The sequence below is a fragment of the Euprymna scolopes genome, chromosome 15 (genome assembly GCF_053919585.1).
Source record: "Euprymna scolopes isolate OS-2025 chromosome 15, ASM5391958v1, whole genome shotgun sequence".
Classification (NCBI taxonomy): Eukaryota; Metazoa; Mollusca; class Cephalopoda; order Sepiida; family Sepiolidae; genus Euprymna; species Euprymna scolopes.
Window position 1 is genome coordinate 45,433,211 of NC_136496.1, and position 22,049 is coordinate 45,455,259.

The 22,049-nt window shown below is 31.7% G+C and overlaps 1 protein-coding gene across 1 annotated transcript in view; it reads left to right on the forward strand.

The window, feature by feature from the left end:
• Window positions 1-22,049, forward strand: part of LOC145293806 (cytoplasmic dynein 1 heavy chain 1-like) — a 200,546-nt gene that overhangs the window by 80,972 nt on the left and 97,525 nt on the right. Inside the window, exons 40-47 of the mRNA XM_080140385.1 lie at window positions 4,706-4,946; window positions 12,169-12,346; window positions 12,583-12,795; window positions 13,107-13,259; window positions 17,737-17,822; window positions 18,189-18,345; window positions 19,248-19,460; window positions 21,090-21,293. Of these exons, the coding sequence (XP_079996511.1) occupies window positions 4,706-4,946; window positions 12,169-12,346; window positions 12,583-12,795; window positions 13,107-13,259; window positions 17,737-17,822; window positions 18,189-18,345; window positions 19,248-19,460; window positions 21,090-21,293 (1,445 nt within the window). The remainder of the gene's footprint in view (window positions 1-4,705; window positions 4,947-12,168; window positions 12,347-12,582; window positions 12,796-13,106; window positions 13,260-17,736; window positions 17,823-18,188; window positions 18,346-19,247; window positions 19,461-21,089; window positions 21,294-22,049) is intronic.

Here is a 22,049-nt window from a genome sequence, read left to right on the forward strand (position 1 = left end):
CCTGGGTGTTATTGGCACGTTTTGGTCATTGAAACCTAGAACCTTTGTCAGGTGTTTTGTATTGCAAGAAATCTGACCATGAGTTTAAGGATGTGTCTGTAAATTATAAACACAAAGTTCAATATTTAGGGGTTACTAAAGTATTTTTTAAGACTTTCAATTTTTATTCAATTTTTAACTGAATCCTTATGCTAATTGTCAATATTAGTGAAAAAATCTTTTTATGAAACTGTAGATTGACAACTTGTGTTCGTTTTTTTTTCTAGAAAACAGTGCAAGGGAGGCGACTCTATGAAAAAGGGTTTGGGGGATTATCTCCCTTGGGTTAAATGTAGTTTTTGTTATTTTCTATTTTCCCCCAAATAAATTTTTTATTAATGGATTCCAAATGTGGTTAAATTCAATACTTGAATTGCTAAAGATGTTGTTGCTATCCATCATATGTGCTTCTTAAAATAAAAACATGGAATTTACACCCAATGAAGGTCATAGGTTTCAACGACTGAAAAGTTGTGTCAATAACACCCAAGATGAGAATAATTGTCCAAACAATCAAAACCATACAAATATTCATAACTCATCTAAAAAATACAAATATTCATAACTCATCTAAAAAATACAAATATTCATAACTCATCTAAAAAATACAAATATTCATAGCTCATCTAAAAAATACAAATATTCATAGCTCATCTAAAAAATACAAATATTCATAACTCATCTAAAAAATACAAATATTCATAGCTCATCTAAAAAAATTCAGAACTCAATTTACAATTGTTTTTCAACTTAAAATAAAAAGACGAATTTAATTTCATTTCAAATTTCCTGGCCCTGTCGGTGGGCCATTAGAATATGCCGCCTTCCCCCCTCCCCCCTGCAGAGGGTATAAGTCCCTCAATGGGGCTACCTGTTGGCCATGGGTGGCAACCCATGATACCTAGAAAAAGGATCCTGGTGGCTGAAAATAAAGGATCCTGCCTAGGGAAAATAAAGGTATCAGTTGCAACACTCCACTTTGGCCTTGTACTAGGCTAGACGGGTGGTCAGAGAGGCCCGATCCGATTAATCGGCTAGTCATGTCAAGCCCTAACACTTACACTGAAAATTTCAATTATGACATTTAAAAAAAAAAAAATAATAAATTTAATCTAAAGATAATACAGCATCTTATTACTACAAACAAAGATAAACCAGGTAAGTGTTAGAAGGCGATGGCAAGGGTCAATCAATTGAGATAAAACCACACAACTGCTCCCTAACCAATGTTTCTATCAAACTAGGAAAGAAGAAACTAAAGGAGGAAACAGGAAATGATGGAACAAACTCAACCAATTGAGTATACCTTTTTTGTATCCCTGGGATGAATGGGCGAATGGGTTTCCCCCCAACATCTCCCAGTTTCGGACTCCGAGGAGGGTGGTGAGCAAAAGAGATGAAAATCTAAACAAACTTCCATGGATATAATAAACCCAAACAAAAAATCCAGAAACCAAAAAAATAAAACAAAATCGAAAAGAACCCACTCTGACATAACCAGCTCAGACAGTGAGCAAGAATATAACTATGAAATAATTGATAAAGAAAAATACTCAAGATTCATAGTACTCGAAACCTTAGAAGGAAAAAAGATCAGCGATCTGTCTCCATTCTTAATTGAAAAAATTCTGTCTCAAAACAGCAACCCAAAAACAGCCCAAAAAATGAAAAATGGCAATCTACTTGTCACAGTAGACAACTATAAAGACGCAAAAAACTAAAGAGATGGAAAAATTCCACATCTATAAATGCAAAAGTTTTGCCCATGAAAGATTAAACACATCAAAAGGTGTCATAAAAAGCCATGAATTAACCTTGGCTACAGCAGAAGAAATAGAAAATGCCCTAAGAAAACAGGGAGTAATCGATCAGGAATGGTCAAACCATAAAAAGGAATGGTCAAACCATGCCTACAAAAACCTACGTACTAACATTCAATACACCAAAAATTCCCAAAGAAATAAAAATCGGATATACAATAGAAAAAGTAGAACAATATATACCAGCTCCTCTGAGATGTTTCAAGTGTCATAAATATGGACATAACGGAGAAACATGCAAAGGACAGAAAATATGTGGAAAACGTGGCTACAAAACCCAACCTCCAAAAATACCTACAAGCGCACTATACTATAAAAAAAGCAAAAAAGAAACCTAGTAAAACTATATTTCCAAATTGAACAACACCACACCATCAAAAAAAAAACATGGGAAATAAGAAAAATAACTGGAAAAAAACACCAATAAATAATATAAGTACACCAAATGGTAGACAAATTATAGACAAAAAAGAAATAGCAAACATAATCGCAAATGAATTCAGCCAAAACTCCTCCTCCAACCACTACTCCCTCAAATTCCAAAAATATAAAAACAACGCAGAAAAGAAAAACTAACTTCACATCCAATAACAAAGAATACTATAACATCTTTCACTATAACAGAACTAAAAAATGCAATTCATAAAAGTAAAGATACAGCTATCGGTCCAGACGACATCCACTATCAATTTCTAAAACACATGCCAGACACATCTCTCAACATTCTCTTACAGATAATTAACAAAATATGGTGGACTAACAATTTTCCAAAACACTGGCTCGAATCCAATATCATCCCAATTCCTAAAACAGGAAAAGATCATTCCAACCCTAGCAATTATCGTCCCATCGCCCTAACAAGCTGTATATGCAAGACAACAGAAAGGAGGTCAATACAAGACTAATGTGGCATTTAGAAAAATATAACCTCATCTCTACACACCAAAGCGGATTTAGACAAAATCAAGGTACTAACGACCAACTTATTCGACTAGAAACCTATATTCCTAACACTTACTGCTTACAAGAAAAACATTACAAATAATATAACAAACAGAATCAACTTCGGAGAACTAAGAGAAAAATACGCAGAATACATAGAAATATACACCGATGGGTCTAAAATTATAAATGGAACAAGTGCAGCATGCACAGATGGACAAAATCAATATCAAATATGATTGCCCAACAAGGCTTCAATATATACAGCCGAACTGCAGGTCATCAAAATAGCTCTCAAACACATCAAAAACATCAACGAACAAAAAGCCATAATATATACACACTCCCTATCCTGTATCATGGCCCTTGAAGTAAAATCTAAACGCCCTTTTATCACAGAAATTATACAAGAATACAACGAAATAATCGAAAAAAACAATAAAAAAATTATAATAGCCTGGATACCAAGCCATGTCGGCATCCCAGGAAATGAAAAGGCAGACAAACTGGCTAAAGAAGACACAAACAACCAAATGAAAAAAATTAAAATACCACACACAGACCTAAAAAAAAAAAAAAAATCAACGAATATATAGAAAACAAGTGGCAAGAGGAATGGAACAAATGCACTGCAAACAAATTGCATGAGCATCAACCAATAATTAAAAACAAAAAATTTTTAAAGGGAGAAGAAATTGTACTAAACCGAATATGAATTGGACATACAAAATTAACTTATTCCTACCTAATCAAAGCCGAGGAAACACCAAATTGCACACTCTGCAACCAACAACTAACAATTAAACATCTACTGACAGAATGTAGAAAACACAAACACACTCAGAAGAAATATTTTAAAACAACAAACATTAGAAAAGTGTCCCAAGAAGTGGAACCCCAACAAATCAAACTATTTAAAAGAAACAAATGTATTCAAACTCCTATAAAGTAAACAAGTATAATTCATTTTAGAAAAACAAACCTCTTACAACTAAAATAATTTTTCAGAAAACCTAAAGTATCTTGCTTCAAAAGATAAACTTTTTAAGAAACTTAAAATATTTTTACAAGAAACTGAAAACCTGTTACATCAACAAAACTTTTTTGGCATTAAATGACCCTTAGAGGTTGAAATGCTGTTAAATAAACACACTCACTTACTCATTTCAAATTTCCAATGTATTTCTAACTTTTGCATGTTTGTTATTGTAGACTCATAATGTTAAAGTATTTATTTGCAAAAACATTTTCTATTTGTAAGTGGTTGATAAAGTTGGTGAATGTAATTACTCTAATGTATTTTATTGCTTTTAATTCAAAATTTTAGATGGGGTTAAAGTGATGAGGAATTACAAAATGTTCATCTTTGTGCTATTTTAAATTAATTTCTTCAGAGAAAATTAAAGTATGGTTCACTTATGACAATTTGTTTCTGTAAACAATTTGTTTTTTAAATAATTTTAGAACTAAAAATGAATTCTTGACTTTCACCTTTGAAAGGAAGTTATTTCCATTTATAAAGAGTGGTTATGAAATGAGAAAAGATATTGAAAGTCTTTGAGAATATTCCAAATAACAATTTAAACAGCCATTAACCTCTTTCAAATGCATAATGGATAAACATTGGAATTTAAATTAACTTTTCATAGATAGATGTAAAGTTAAAGAAAACAATCCTTTATCCATTTCAAATTTAAAGATGCATAAAATTAAATACAAGAGATGTTAATGTTTTGCAATATTGGCATTTCTACTAGTTTTCAATAACTGAAGAAATTAGTCCTGATAGTTCATACATTGCGCCTCCATTTGAAAACTGTATTTTATCAAGTCTGAATTTATTAATATTAAGTGATTTTTAAATTTGAATGAAGTCATTTGAAATTTTAAACAATTTTTTTTAGATACCCAGTTATGTGTTGAATTGATTGGCAAACAAGTAAAAGTTAATCCCGACATGGCCATTTTCATCACCATGAATCCTGGTTATGCCGGAAGATCCAATCTGCCTGACAACTTGAAAAAACTCTTCCGTAGTCTGGCTATGACAAAACCTGATAGACAACTCATCGCTCAGGTTATGCTCTATTCTCAGGGATTCCGCATGGCAGAAAAACTGGCCCAAAAAATTGTGCCATTTTTCAAGTAAGTCTTTTTTTTTTTTTTAATAGCTCAACTTGTATATTTATATAAATATTGTAGACTAAAAACAACTTGTATATTTATATAAATATTGTAGACTAAAAACAACTTGTATATTTATATAAATATTGTAGACAAAAAACAACTTGTATATTTCTATAAATATTGTAGACTAAAAACAACTTGTATATTTCTATAAATATTGTAGACTAAAAACAACTTGTATATTTCTATAAATATTGTAGACTAAAAACAACTTGTATATTTCTATAAATATTGTAGACTAAAAACAACTTGTATATTTCTATAAATATTGTAGACTAAAAACAACTTGTATATTTCTATAAATATTGTAGACTAAAAACAACTTGTATATTTCTATAAATATTGTAGACTAAAAACAACTTGTATATTTCTATAAATATTGTAGACTAAAAACAACTTGTATATTTCTATAAATTCTATAAATATTGTAGACTAAAATATACCTCAAATAATAGAAACCTGAGAAACTTTGGACGTCATGAGAACAAGTGTAATGGAAAAAATGGATGGTTTGATGAGGTTCTTCTGCTGAAGAACTTCTACAAATGCTTTTCTTTTTTAATACAAATGTGAAAACTGATAGAGATCAGTTGGTAGAAGTAAAAATTTATAAAAATGGAAGATAGAAATTCTTGCAACAATATGTTGGGGGAATATTTCTTTCTTGAAAGTAAGATTGTCTAAACCACATTAATACTGATGAATAAATTTTAAAAAGTCCTTTCCAAAAACCCTGGTGCTACCAGATCAGGCTGTCTACTGACTTCCTGAGATGAAACGCACCTACATAGATGTCTTTGTTTTTTTATTCCCTTTTGCAAAACTTAGTCATGTTCTGCGAAAACAAAAACAACATTCTCCTCCCCCTCCCCTCCCTCGTTTTCTTTTTCCTTCACCTCCTCACCTTTTTTTTTTTTTTTTTTTTTTTTGCCTAGTTGGTAGGGCGATAGAACATACCAACTGCCCCCCTGCAGAGGGTAAAAATCCTTCAATGGGACCACCAGTTGACCGTTGGTGGCAACCCGTAATGCATTAAGAACGGGATCCTGGTGGTTGAGTGGAACATGCCTAGGAAATAATAACATGATACTACAACACACCACTTTGGCCCTTACTAGGCTAGACGGGAGGTTGGATAGGCCCGATCCAATCAATCGGTTGGTCATGACAAGCACTAATTCAGACAATCCAAACAAAAACACACTAACACTCAACATAAACAATAAACTGAATTAATAAGCGATGGCTGAAGGGTCAATCAAGCTGGGAAAAAGGTAACCATCAGGAATAATAAAAATACAGGGAAATCCCATACTTGGGTGGGCATAACCATATATTGTGAATGCTTGGAAACCTCCCCATGTTTGAGTATACCAGCTATGTAGCCCTGGAGAACAGAGGCGAATGGGATTTACCCCCTCATAGTTCTTCCCCATAAGGGGCTCCGAGGAGGGTGGGGAGCATGGCTGATGAATTTTTCAAAAATTATTATGAATACCAAAAAATCCAAGAGACCACACACAGAAATTGACTCTGACAGCGACAATGAAGATACAAACTTTCCAAGATTCATCGTGCTAGAAGCAACGTCTAATATACCGTTAACTAAAATGTCACCCTTCATTATCCAAAAGGTAATATCAAGCAAAATAACACCTAAAAATGTCAAAAAATTAAGGAATGGTACCATATTGGTAGAAGTACTAAATAAAAAACAGGCCAAAACTCTACTTCAACTACAAAAATTGCATGAAACAAACATCAAAGCTTATCCACACCAAACACTAAACTACTCCAAAGGAGTCATAAAAAACCAGGAAATCTCCGTCTGCACAACAGAAGAAATCAAAACAGAACTAAAAAACCAAGGGGTCACAGATGTAAAAAGAATCACATTTAAAAAAAAAGGAGAGGTAATATATACAAACACTTATATATTAACATTCAATTATCCTCAAATACCAGAGACCATCAATATAGGTTATGAAAGAACGAAAATAGAACAATACATCCCAAAACCTTTACAATGCTACAACTGCCAAAAGTTTGGACATAATAAAGACCAATGTCTAAGATTCTTCACATGTGGAAACTGCAGTGAAAAAAACCCAGACCACGATGAAGAAGACTGTCCAAATAAAACCAAATGCACAAACTGTCAAGAAGAGCACCACTCTCACTCAAAACAGTGCAAAATATATAATCAAGAGAAGGAAATAATAACAATCAAATATCAAAAAAATATAACCTTCCAAGAAGCCCGCAAAGAAGTCACAAATCGCACCAAAAACTCATATGCCACAATAACCCAACAAGCAAACAAAATGTACAACTACAATGAACTAAACCTTGCTCCAGAAATTGCAAACCTAGCAAAAGAACTAAAGAACATACTTGAAGAATTAAAATCTTTTTTATCAGAACTGAAAATAAACTCCAACAGCCAAATAAAAGTCAGAAACGAACAACCCAGTATAAAAGAAAACGAAACAAAGGAAATCAGAAAAACTTCCATCAATATTGAGGAATCAATCCCTAAAGAAATGAAACCTCCTCAATTATCAAAACGTGAAAGATCCAAGTCACAAACAAGGACAAAAACAGATGTTAAAAATAAACACACAACAACAGAAAAAATGGAAATAGAACAGAACAACAAAAAAACTACCCCCCAAAAACAAAATGACAAACAAAAAACAGAATTAGTATTAATTGAAAATGAAAATAAATTTGAACTAGTTGAAACTGATAGCCAAAAAAGACAGTCAAGACAAAGTAAATCTAAAAGTCCCAGACCAAAACCCAAAAAAAGCCTCTCACCAGAAACAAGAAACAGACCATCCACTTCCAAAAGAAACACCCAAACTAACATCGAAACTATGGACGTAGACATAAACACCAACAGTCCAAAACCAAAAGAAAATATAAACCATGACTAACAAAATCCTACAGTGGAACATAAGAGGATTAAAAATTAATATCGAAGAAATGCAAATACTTATCAAATCCTTATGTCCTGCAATAATTTGCCTACAGGAAACACACTTAAAAGAAAATGACAAAATTAACATAAAACACTACTCAATATACAACCACATAAACAAATTATCATGCAAAGCCACCGGTGGATCATCAATACTGATAAACGAAAACATTCCACACAGCAAAGTGAACTTAAAAACAAATATGCAAGCTGTTGCAATAACTGCAACACTACACAAAACAATAACCCTATGCTCACTCTATATACCACCAAATGAAACAATAAACGAAACTGAATTAAACAATATAATCAAACAACTACCTAAACCTTTTCTACTGTTGGGAGACTTCAATAGTCATAATATATGGTGGGGCAGTAAAAAAAACAACAAAAGAGGCCAAACCATAGAAAAAATAATTAACCAAAACGATCTATGCCTACTCAACAACAAAGAGAATACATATATGCACCCACCAACGGGAACCCTATCAGCAATCGATATAACACTATGTGACCCAACTATATACATGGATTATAGCTGGAGAACACATAAGGATGCATGCGGAAGTGACCACTTCCCAATCATAATAGAAAACGAGAATCCCAAGCCAGAAGACAAAACACCCCGCTGGAATTTACAAAAGGCAAATTGGGAAAATTTCCAAAATACATGTCAATACAGATTAATACCTGAAGCGAATCCTGACTTAGAACACATCACATATTTCAGCAACACCCTACTCACAATAGCCGAGGAGAACATACCAAAAAGTTCCACTACTACAAAATATAACAAACCCTGGTACAATAAAGAATGCAAAGAAGCTATAAGAGCCAGACGTGCAAACCTAAGGAAATTTAAAAACAGTCCAACGAAAGAAAATTTGGACACCTATAAAAACAGCAAAGCCAAAGCACGGAAAACTATCAAAGAATCAAAACGGAACTCGTGGAAAGATTATGTAACAAAAATTAATCAAAACACAAAACCCAAAAAAGTATGGGAGATGGTCAGAAAAATAGCAGGAAAAAATACAAAGAACCCTATTAAACACCTTATATGCGACAACACAAAGATTACCGACAAACAAAATATCGCAAATAAATTAGCAGAACAATTCTCAATGAACTCATCATCAAAAAACCAAAATAAAAAATTCCAAGCTATAAAGAAAAATGAAGAAAAAATAAAAATAAACTTCAAATCAAAAAATGAAGAAAACTACAATCAATTATTCAACAGTGCAGAACTAGAGGAGGCAATAAACAAATCTCCCGATACAGCAGTCGGCCCCGACGAGATCCATTATCAATTCCTCAAAAAACTACCAAAACCATCACTGGACTACTTATTACAAATTTACAATGAGATATGGATAACTAACAACATTCCAAAAAACTGGAAGCAGGCAACAGTAATCCCAATACCCAAACCAAAAAAAGACCATACAAACCCAACAAACTACCGACCCATTGCACTAACTAGTTGTTTGTGCAAAACTTTTGAAAGAATGATTAACGAAAGATTAAATTGGTACTTGGAAAGCAAAAATCTAATTACAGAAAGCCAGTCGGGTTTCAGGAAAAATAGAAGCCCCACCGATCACTTAATAAAACTGGAAACACGCATAAGAGAAGCATTTGCAAAAAAAGAACATCTAATAGCAATTTTTTTTGACATGCAAAAGGCGTATGACACCGCTTGGAAATACGGAATCCAAAAAGACCTGTATGAACTAGGACTTAGGGGTAGAATGCCAGAAATTATCAGAAATTTCTTAACAAATAGAAACTTCCAAGTACGGATGGACAACACTTATTCAGTCCAAAAAGATCAAGAAATGGGGGTCCCCCAAGGCAGTATCCTGTCTGTCACCCTCTTCAACATTAAAATAAACAATATCATAAAAAACATAGACCCAGGAATTGAAAATGCCCTATACGTGGACGACCTACTTATATACTACCAATCTAAATATATACAAACAGCCGAACGCAAACTACAACTCTGTCTGAATAAAATAAACAAATGGGCCATAGAAAATGGATTTACATTCTCAGAGGAAAAAACTAAATGCATCCACTTTTGCAAATTACGAAAATTCCACCACGACCCCAACCTGAAACTGGATAACAAGAACATCCCACTTACCGACCAACATAAATATTTAGGTATTATATTTGATAAAAAATTGAACTTTATACCGCATATAAAATATTTAAAAGCAAAATGCCAAAAGACAATGCAATTGATCAAAGTCCTAGCACACACCGATTGGGGTGCAGACAAAGTCACATTATTAAAATTATACCAAACTCTAATCAGATCTAAAATGGACTATGGATGCTTCATCTATGGAGCAGCAAGGAAGTCCTACATAAAAGAACTAAATACAATCCACCATCAAGGATTAAGATTAGCCTTGGGAGCATTTAGAACCTCTCCAGTAGAAAGCCTCTATATAGAGGCCCACGAGCCTCCACTGATTCTAAGACGACAGAAGTTAGCGCTACAATATTACCTAAAGCTGGTATCAAGTCCAACAAATCCTGCATATCAATGTACCCTTCACCCACAATACACACATCTCTTCAACAAGAAAGAAGATATCAAGCCCTACAGCCTCCGGATAAAAAACCTTCTCACAGAAGCCCAAATGGACATTACAAAAATACATAAATATAACAAATCAAAAACTCCACCCTGGATGATCAAACAACCACACATAATATTAAAATTAAATAAATATCCCAAAACGAAAACCCACCCATCAACCTTCCATGAAGAACTACTTATCATCCAGAATACATACAAAGAATATACACAAATTTACACTGACGGATCAAAAGATGGAGATAAAGTAGGATGCGCAGCCATCCACAAAAAAATAAAACTAAAGAAAAGGCTCCCAAACGAATCTTCTATTTTCAGCGCAGAAGCAACAGCCATAGATTTGGCACTGAATATAATAACCAATGATGACCATCAAAAATATATCATATTTACTGACTCACTTTCAATACTCATATCTCTAAAAGAAAAAAAAATGACAAACCCACTTATTACAAAATTGCTAAACAAAATAGATGCCATAACCATGAAAAAAAACATTATCTTTTGCTGGATACCAAGCCATATCGGCATATACATGAATGAACAAGCAGATAAGGCAGCAAAGGAAACTCTGCAACAAAACCACATAAGTGGAAAAATCCCCTATACAGACCTAAAGACTAAAATAAACACATTTTTGAAGAGAAAATGGCAAGAAAACTGGAGCTCATGCACCAAAAACAAACTATTCCAAATAACACCAAATATTGGAACGAGAGACACCAAAAAGTTAACAAGAAAGGAAGAGGTAGTAATGACCAGACTGCGAATAGGTCACACTCACATCACCCACTCACATCTACTAAAAGGGGAGGAGACACCAAACTGTATAACGTGTCAAGAACCCTACACAATACACCATATACTGACAAACTGCATTGACCTTGAACAAATCCGAACAAAGTATTACCAAGAAAAAAATCTGAAAACAATATTAAACAAGATTGATCCCCAAAAAATTATCAATTTTCTGAAAGAAACTAAAATATACTCAAAAATATAAGGAAAGACCCCCCCCCCCACAAAAAAAAAAAAAAAACCTTAAGAAGAACAAACCAATATTTAACACAACATAACGAACCTTTCGGCATTAAATGACCCCAAAGTGGTTGATATGCCGTAAAACAAAACAAACAAACAAACAAACTTTCCAAAAACTATTACATCTTGAAACTAAGTTTTATAAAAAATATAAGATTTAAAAAAAAAAAAAAAAAAAAAAAAAGCATATCTATTCACTTGGTTATCTACAGTCAAGATATACGACATGGAATTAACACTGCCAGAAAAAAAAAACTTGCCAGAAATGCATCAGACACTGGAAATAAAAATTTGAAAAAAAGTAAACGAAAAAGAAAATGTTAGAATGTTAACAGCACTTTCATCATTAAATGATCTAAGTAGTGTTGACTTGTAAAAACATAAGAAAATCAAGAATTCTACAATAATACGGAACAGTTTGGTGCAAAATTTGAGTTGTTGAATATTAATATGTAATCCATAAATGCAATTTTATCAATTTTTAGATCATTTTAATGTCATTTTGTTTAGGTTATGTTTAATGTTTTTGTTTCTTTTTATAGGTTGTGTGATGAACAGTTATCCCCTCAGTCTCATTATGACTTTGGATTGCGAGCCCTGAAGAGTGTTTTAGTGAGTGCAGGAAATGTCAAAAGAGAACGTATCATGAGATTACGAGAAAATGCCGCTGATCGTAGTGATCAAGATGGATTACTTGCTGAAAACCTACCAGAACAAGAGGTAAAAATTCATTTCTTAAAAATTGTTAGCGTTTTCTTTTCAACCATTTTTGGTTAAATATTAAGAACTTTTCCCATATTGAGTTGCGCAAGCATTTTAAATTATTCAATTTGTATGATGTTTACTGAAAAACTAATATGTATACATTTATAACAAAAAAAAAAAAATATGTAAGAATATTCTGTATACTACATATACATTATTTTTTCTTTTTTTTCTTTTCTTTTTTTGTGTAGATTTTAATCCAGAGTGTGATGGAAACCATGGTTCCCAAATTGGTGGCTGAAGATATCCCATTGCTTTATAGCCTCTTGTCCGATGTCTTTCCAGGTGTATCCTACACACCTGCAAAAATGGTTGCTCTCAGAGCAGAGATCCGGAAAGTCTGTCAAGAGATGTTCCTTTCTTATGGCGAAGGAGATGAACAAGGTGTACAATGGGTTGAAAAAGTAATTTTCATTTTATTTTCCATATGAAATCCTGTCCAAATGGAGAAAAATATTTAATGTAAATTTTAACACCATTCATTGATGGTTCTCATAAGACCCATTAAAAACAAAATCTACATTTTCAACCATTAATCTTTTCTCATTTCATTATGTATGTCATCCTAAAAATAACTGTCGTTTATTACACATGCAACAAAATTTAATTAATTTTCTAAATTCTGAAATTTTCATGGTATAAAATCATATTTTGATTCAGTTTGCCAAATTTTAGTATTTCTGTTTTTTATCGAATTTGGAATTTGCTCTTTTAGGTTCTTCAGTTGTACCAGATTACTGAATTGCATCATGGTCTTATGATGGTTGGTCCCAGTGGGAGTGGCAAATCCTGTGCCTGGAGAGTTCTGCTAAAAGCACTTGAAAGATTAGAGGGAGTTGAAGGTGTAGCTTATGTTATTGATCCGAAGGTAAGTTAATTTCATTTATATTTTGACATTTTGCAGTAGTTGTGTGTGTGTATATATTTATATAACTACCAACACAACATTTAAATAAATGTTGTGTTGGTAGTTATATTTTTCCCATACAGTGATGTTTGGGGTAATTATCGTGGCAAAGGTATGTATATGTATGTGTATATATATATATATATATATATATATATATATATATATATATATATATAAACTTATTTTCTATGGTTGTCATTTTTTATTTTCATTTGGGTAGTTAATTCTTTCACTAGATGTATATATTTGACAGATTAAGTTCCTGGGGTTGGATCTTTAGACGATCGACATGTAAATGGGTGTATAAGTAGCATATATTTATTCATCTTTGTGGAGTGTTCACTTCATTTAGTTCCCTGGTTAGAGTGTTAAGTTATCATTTGGGGTTAATTATGTGGTTAGTTTCCTAATGTAGTGTAGGTTTGCAACAACATATGCCACATACAAATTCAATACAACTAGGCTAATAGCCACTATCTTATATAGCTTTTGAACACCTTTGTAGACACACTTAATCGTAATAATAAAATGCTGCATTACATCCTAGGAGCATCACAATCACATCATTATTAGAGAAAGGGGTACCTATTTTTCCATCTAAATATTTAGACCTACCACCACCACTAGTTGACACTAGGAGGAAATCTACAAGTTCCACAGATTCTATGCTTATACCGGCTGTAACTGGCTCATACATACATATACCATTATCTTTCCCATAATAGCATAAAAAATAATGAAGTCTTCCTCAGAAAGTCTGCTGCCTCTGACTGGTTACCCGCTAATTCTCTTATTCTGGATCGTTCTAAACAAACACTTCAGGACATTACATTATGGCGTTGCTAGGACAAATAACTATTCGCACAGCATCAATTTCAGTTAATTGACACTTTATTTTCAACATATAACAGCAGCAATGAATTGGCCACTAATGACTGTTTAGCTTTTCTATTCATAAACATACATTTACTACTAAATACAATACATACTTTCTTCCTTATTTCGTTGGCCGATATAATATCAGCTGCAGTTTCATGATTGTTTGCTTCTTTTTTCCCATTACACATCTAATTTTACACATTAGCTAATTTAAGATAACGCTTTCTTTACTGATTCTGTCGCCTACAAGCGGAGGATGATGTTTGCACAAAACATGCCGCAGAGTGATGAATAATGTTCACTTATTTTTTATTTTATTTATAGATTTTGCACTTATGCATTTACTGAAGCGCACTGAAATAATCATGTGATTTAGAAACCCATTACTAACATGAGGAGGGGATACTGTTTTGCAACTATTGCATACTTTCACCTAACAAATTAATAACAGATGCTGTAAAAACGAAACATTAAATACTTGTAATCTTAAAATTATCCTAATGATTCATAAATACTGGCAACTTATTTTTAACAACTCAGCATATTAACATACATGCATAAGTAAAAAAATATAGACATAATGTCTTTTAACACTCTGTAATCGCACAAACATAAAATTAAGTCAACTTCTAAACATGACGCAATTCTGCTAAAAATCATATATAACATTGTTGAAGTCTTCATAATCGCTCAAAATTATTAAAATTCTATACAAAATTTTACTACAGGTAGCTCTAACAAAATTTTTGAGAATTATTGGCATTTTAACACATTGCTGGTTTTTTTCCTTGCTCGGACAGAACACTGTAAAAATGTAAACATAGCATTGGTTTGGAAATGTACATGTGCACAAAATACCGACATGCTACCCCCCCCCCCCAACATCCCTAAAATAAAAAAAAAATATTTCTTTTACGGGTACCAATATTCAAGTTTTCTATTTATGAGCAATTATCAAGACTTTAATGATGCTATATTTGTTTTTTGTTTTTTTTATTGCAATTTTTTATTCCTGTTCAATTTGATTTAATTACTTAGGTTTCAAAGCTGTGACTTATGTAGAAACTTTCTTTTTAGGGCACTTATACAGTTTAATCAAGACTTTCAAAAATGAAAATATTGAAAAAAAGGTTATATTGTCCGCATCCCTTTGGACTGAAGATCTCCAGAAAAAATTTCACTTAATTTGATCGAGTAGTTTTTGTTTTACAGCAGAATAACAAGTTTTTATGACAGCACGTTGAAGGTAGACATCTTGGAATTTTTTGAACAGGCCATGGGAAGATAACTCAATTTAAAGTGCTGACACTCCCTCCCCATCTTTAATACAAGTTTTTCTTCCTTGATATTGAACCTTTTGCTCGGTATCATAACAAATTGTTTTTTTCGCTGTAAAAAAAACACACAAAAAAAAAACTACTTGATGAAATTAAGTGAAATCTTTTTTCGGAACTTTATTCGATAACGTATACGTACAATTTAAACTTGTTTCTATATTTTCATTTTTTAATGTCTTGATTAAACTGTACAAGTACTCTGTGTAGAACTGAATAAATGTTTTCAAATAAGTTAAAGCACAAATAATATTCAGGTAAATTTGAAAGTAAATTTTTTTGGCTACGGAAACACTTGTTATATATTTATTTTTTGTTTTTTTTGTTTTTTTACCATATTTACTTTCTGTAGAGTATTTTATTATCTAGATGTGCTAGAATTATGTTTAGAACAAAAATAATGAGAACAACAATGATGGCTGACTTGAAAGATACTGTAATTGGTAAAAGGCAGTTATCTTCCACTGATTTCGCTCAATCATAAATGAGTTGATATACAGTGAGAATCCCAAACTTCGAAAACTTCTGTTTTTACTTATTTTTCTAATGGACCATTTTTCGTAACTTTTGGAAGTTATACTGATTTAGACATGACAAATAAGTACATAATGTTTTTCCTTAGAATCAGTACCTGCAGGTTCTGACAATCAAAGACAATGACTTCCTCTAGCTGCTATTGGAAAACAATGCCTACAGTGGAAGCCAGATTATTTCATTTGGGCCATGGCCACCAGTGTCCGCTATTTCCCAGCGATGGCAGTGGCCACCAACAACCGTAGTTAAATTTGTTTTCGAGGAGAGTTCTTTAAAATTCTGTTCTGGATCTGTGTCATGCTTCCACCGGGCAATGCCGGTTTAAAAGGTCCTGCTAGTTTTATAGATATATATGAAAAAAACTTTCACTCAGGACCCTTTCCTTCACTCAAAAAACTTCAGATTTAATAGATGTTAGATATTTTCCTCTTTTAATCCTTGATCTTTTGATAGATAAAAAAAAAAAAAAAATTCACAAGTAGATGTGAAAGTGCCAGTCTAGTCTTTATTGACTGTCACACTTACATTAATACACTTGTTCATATCTGCACACACCATAACACATATAAACATACATATAGCTAAGCCACAATTTCGCATTGCATATATTAAGAAAAATAGTTATACATTTAATTTTAATATAAGGAATTAAAGAATTAAGAAACATATTTTTAAAAATAATGTTAGTGTTCTGCTGTTCATTGTTACTAGGGGAAAGGAAACAATATCTTATTACTTTATAGGAAATAAATATTATGGATGTTGAGGTAAATATATATATATATATATATAAAATGAGATGAGTGAGCACAAAACAGTATAGATTGATTACATGCAACCACATTTGTGTATAAATAGATGAATGAAAAACTAAGTTGAACTGTATGTAAGATGCAGGATTTAAATAAATGTATAATTATAATTAATAGTTTTAATTTTAGAGGAGTAAGTATTTAAGATGGCTTGCTCATCTGTTATTTTGAAGTTGTCTGTGTGTTTATCATAGCAAAATTTAATAACTCCTGATTAATTATATTGCATTCATATTTCCAAATTATCTCTTCCTCCAAGCAGTCTAGTTGAATCTATGTAAGAGTGTTGATAACAATAGGTGTGTAATTATTTTTCCTCAATGACCAATAGTATTTCTGAAGAACTGTTTGAATTCAGAAAAAAAAAATGCTTGTGTTTATAGTAATATGGTTTCCATTTACTAGAGTAAATTCCAATATATCTTTTCATGTTACTGCTATCCTCTTTTGGGGAAAATGGTTGCCTTATATACAATGTTAGTTTTACATATGGTACTTGCATACATACTTATATACAATGTTAGTTTTACATATGGTACTTGCATACATACTTATATACAATGTTAGTTTTACATATGGTACTTGCATACATACTTATATACAATGTTAGTTTTACATATGGTACTTGCATACATACTTATATACAATGTTAGTTTTACATATGGTACTTGCAACCCATTGAATTTTTTCGCATTACAAGTTTGTTATATTTCCTAATCTGATGTGTGAATTCTTGTTTAATGTAAAAAAAATAAAGATAATTTTACTTTTTAATCTTATATAAAAAAAATTAAATAATGCTGATTCTTAAAGTTCAGATTGCGTAAAATAATAAATTTGAAGTAAAAATTGTCACTTTTCACCTATTTTTTTCAGTCCATATCGAAAGATGCCTTGTATGGTAATCTGGATCCAAACACAAGAGAATGGACTGATGGTCTATTTACACACATTCTCAGAAAGTAAGCTTTTCTTTTTATATACAGATAAAAGCATGCAAATTTGTAATTTGATATCAAATCTTGTTTTATTGATAAATGTATAAAAGCAATTATCAATTTTAACTTTGTTCTTTTACTTTTGAAGAAAGCATTTATTTTATAAAAATGTTTAATTTTTACAACATACTCCTTTTACTTGGCCATACTCTTTATTAAACCTAAAACTTTCAGATTAAAACTCATTACTTTTTTTTCAAACTTATGAGGCGAATACAAACATTCACTTTTCTATGTTAGTAGTTTACATTTTACTTTTCATTAAATATAAATTATCAAACAATATGAATTATTTTTATTAATTTTTTAAATTAAAACTAAAAATTTCAGAATCATTGACAATGTGCGAGGTGAAATGATGAAACGACAATGGATCATCTTTGATGGTGATGTTGATCCTGAATGGGTAGAAAATCTCAACTCCGTATTAGATGATAACAGGTTACTGACATTACCCAATGGCGAACGTCTTAGCATTCCTCAAAATGTAAGTCTTTATTTGTTAAATATAAAATACTTAGTTTTAAGTTTTTCAGCCTTTTTTTTATTCCTTAAACTGCTTGTCTCTGATCAAACACACTTGGCAAAGTGATTGAGTTTAATGTTTAAATAAAAACTGAAACTAGAGCATCACTGAGGAGTCTCCTTCAAAGTTTCTTAATGTACAGTGTGTTCAGGATACAACACTTTTTGTTAAGAAAAAAACCTCATATTTGCCAATAATTGATATATTCTAAAAATTCCAAATGCCACTCTTAATCTTTGGTTGAAGACAGGTCACTTGAATAAGTTGCCTTGAGCCTTCACTATTAGTCAAGAGATGCCAAAACACCAGTTCATGCTGGCAATTACCCATCCTTGTTGTTACAGGTGGATGGTATCTATTCCACACATGGAGTTGCAATCAGACAAGTTGGGTTAGGGGGTAGATGTTTGGACTGAAATTGGAGAAGTTCTAAGACGGACATTTTTGAATTTTCCTGAAGGTGTGATACTAAGGTGTGATATTGCTGCCAAATGTTGCAGCCACACTCTCCTTCATACTATGTTTAATACTAGAATCATTTTGTTTGAAAAACCAAAAATGATGCTAGTAGATGGAAGTTAAAAAAAACTTAATTTTGTCCTTCCCAAATGAAGTCTTAATATTAAAATTTTTTTTATTCTAAATTTAAAACTCATGTTTTTATAGTTAGTATTTTTCTTTTAAAGAAAAACAAACTGGAATCAATCATCCATTACAATTATTGTGTGTTATATAAAATGAATTGTATATTTTTAATGCCTTTGGTACTCTTAAAGTTATAATTTATTTTAATTAATTTTAAGTTTCTGATTTAAATTTTATTTTTCTTTGTCAATTTTTTAATGTGATTTTTTTTTTTCTAGGTAAGAATTATGTTTGAAGTCCAAGATCTAAAATATGCCACCCTTGCCACTGTCAGTCGTTGTGGAATGGTTTGGTTCAGTGAAGACGTTTTATCTACAGAAATGATCTTTGAAAACTATTTGCAACTGCTGCGTAATGTTCCTGTTGAAGAAGGTGATGATGATTTCCGATATAAGAAAAAAGAAGAAGAAACAGTTTCTCCAACATTACAGGTAAATTAATCTCTAAGATTGTTAAGTGCTTTTTAGATCGAATAGCTCTTTTGCATTAAACCAAATATTTGGCAGCTGGTGAGTCGAGTAATTATTAGAAATGTTATGTCTAGAAATCAATTCTTGAATAATTTGAGAATTCTTTTTTAATTATACACTTGTTCTATCAAGTTTTCATCTTTTCTGAAGGATTCTAGTGTTTCCAACTGTCCAATATGTAGTTGAACAACTGTTAACTAATTCAATCAATGAGATTTTAATTTCATATACCAGTTCTCTAACTTGTTTGTAACAGTTAAAAAATAAAGTTGACATACTCTTACAAAGACTATGAAAACAAGACTGAAAATTAATGTGTGTATTATGTGATGAACAATGGAAAGATGAAATGTCAAGTTTCGGGTTGATTCCTCTAATTGAATGATTACCTTACTAAAAAGTATTTTCCTACTAAGCAACAATTATAATGCTGTTGAGTGTTCTTAATTCCCTACCATAAAACTACTTTGACGTTTGTTGCATGTATATAATCGCAGTGATGATGTAACAGTTTTCATCTTCCTCTCTTGCTCACAGCTGCAACTATGTACAACAAAAGAAAAATTTCAAATAACTTGATGGCTTATGTTCTTTAAAGTCTTCTCACTCAGAAATAATTACATGTATGCTTTAAAACGATATATATTTATTGTGACATCTATTAGACTTTTTTTTTCTTTTTGCACCATGTCGAAAATGAAATACTATTGGTTAGTGCAGGAGTCCAGGTGTGACCATTATATATGGTTCTATGTATTTAATTGAATTCATATTGTCGAGGAGCTGGAATGTTTGACTCTCAGAAAGTGCTATCAACCATGGCAATCGTTGGTTGGAAAGGTTTCTTATGGTTATTGAAGGAAATGAGCTTTGTCTTGGTCGCATTAAATGTAACCAACCATTTTGGGACGTATTCTATTATAGACTAGAGATCATTTTCTAAGGATTCAGTTATTACATTGGAGATCTGTGCAGTCAGTATTTCTGCCTATTATGACTAAAGCTGGGTGTCATCATATCCCCATTTCAGGTGTGATTGCAGCAAAGAGATTGTTTATAAACATCAGGAATAAGGACCCGACAGTATGAACCCCTGTAACATACCTGCATCAATGTAACATCAATGTTTTGATATACAGCCATCAAAAATGACCTGGATCTTTTAGTTAAAATGGAGCTGATTATATTATTTATTTGCCCAGTAAATTATTCTTAGAAAAAGAATTCCAATTATTTTATATATAATGAAATGTTTGTACATTTTCGGGGATTGGTTTGAGATATTTTCAGATCTGATCGAGACCTTAATTACATTACTTATGCATCATTGAGGAAGTATAACCAACCCTCTTCTGCAAAAATTAGCAATTTGTCTCCAAGAAATTTATGATTACAATGAATGTTATTGCATTAAATTCCCTCCTCCATTAAAATTTTAAAAAAAAGAAAAAATTAGCCTGGATAGGCTATAAAATGGAATTTTCTTATTTTTTATAAAAATCGGTAGAGTAACTGAAACTTTGTGGTATGAGAATAAAATGCTAATAGAATAATTGCATACTTTTTATTTCATATTTTTTGTCCTTTTAGCTCCAAAGAGATGCTGCAGCTATAATTGCCCCAAGCTTTTCCTCAGATGGGCTTATTATTCGTTGCATGGAATACAGCCATTCTTTGGATCATGTTATGGACTTTACCCGCCTTCGAGCTCTGAATTCCCTCTTCTCATTGCTCAATCAAGGGGTCAGAAATGTCCTTACATACAACCACAACCATCCTGACTTCCCAATGCAGGTAAGATTATCCTATCTTCAATAAAAAAAAATATGCTCATTAGAATTTTTTATTTTTATTTATTCATTGTATGCTAACAAGATTACCTGGTGTTGCCTGGATAATAAAATAGAAGAGGTAGAAAAAAGTGGGTAACATGTTTCTTTTTAAATTTCTCTCCCACTGACGGCTTCCTCTCTATACCTCTACTACTCTAACTTGTAATTGGTTCAATATAATAAAAAAATAAAAGCAAAAATATCTGACTCTTTCATCTAATTTCAATATTTTTGAAGCAACTACAAGTAAAAAAAAAAAATTAAAACAAAAAGTACTCCCCATTAATTTGTTCATACTAAGGAAATTGCACCCAAATCAAGGGGTTACATGAAATCTAATATAATTTTTGTAAGTGTATTTTGTGGAGTTTTTAATTTTTAACCAGACTTTCACAAAATTATAACCTTATGTAATAGGTTATATTTACAGTGCATAATCTATTACGTCTATTATATAAAACAAAAGTTGTAAGAGAAATAGATTATAAAAAATATATGCACTATTTGCATTATGATTTCTTTTACATTGATCTCAAGACAAATTAAATTCTATGTTATTTTGTTCAGTGGAAATATTAAATAAACTTGAGGCAACATGAACTATGAAATGATAAAATTGATCACAAATGACTACAAATGTTACATTAAAGTTACACTGAGCACCATAGAATTCTTATAAATTATATACTCATAAGTGTAAAAATTTTCATTCAAAAAT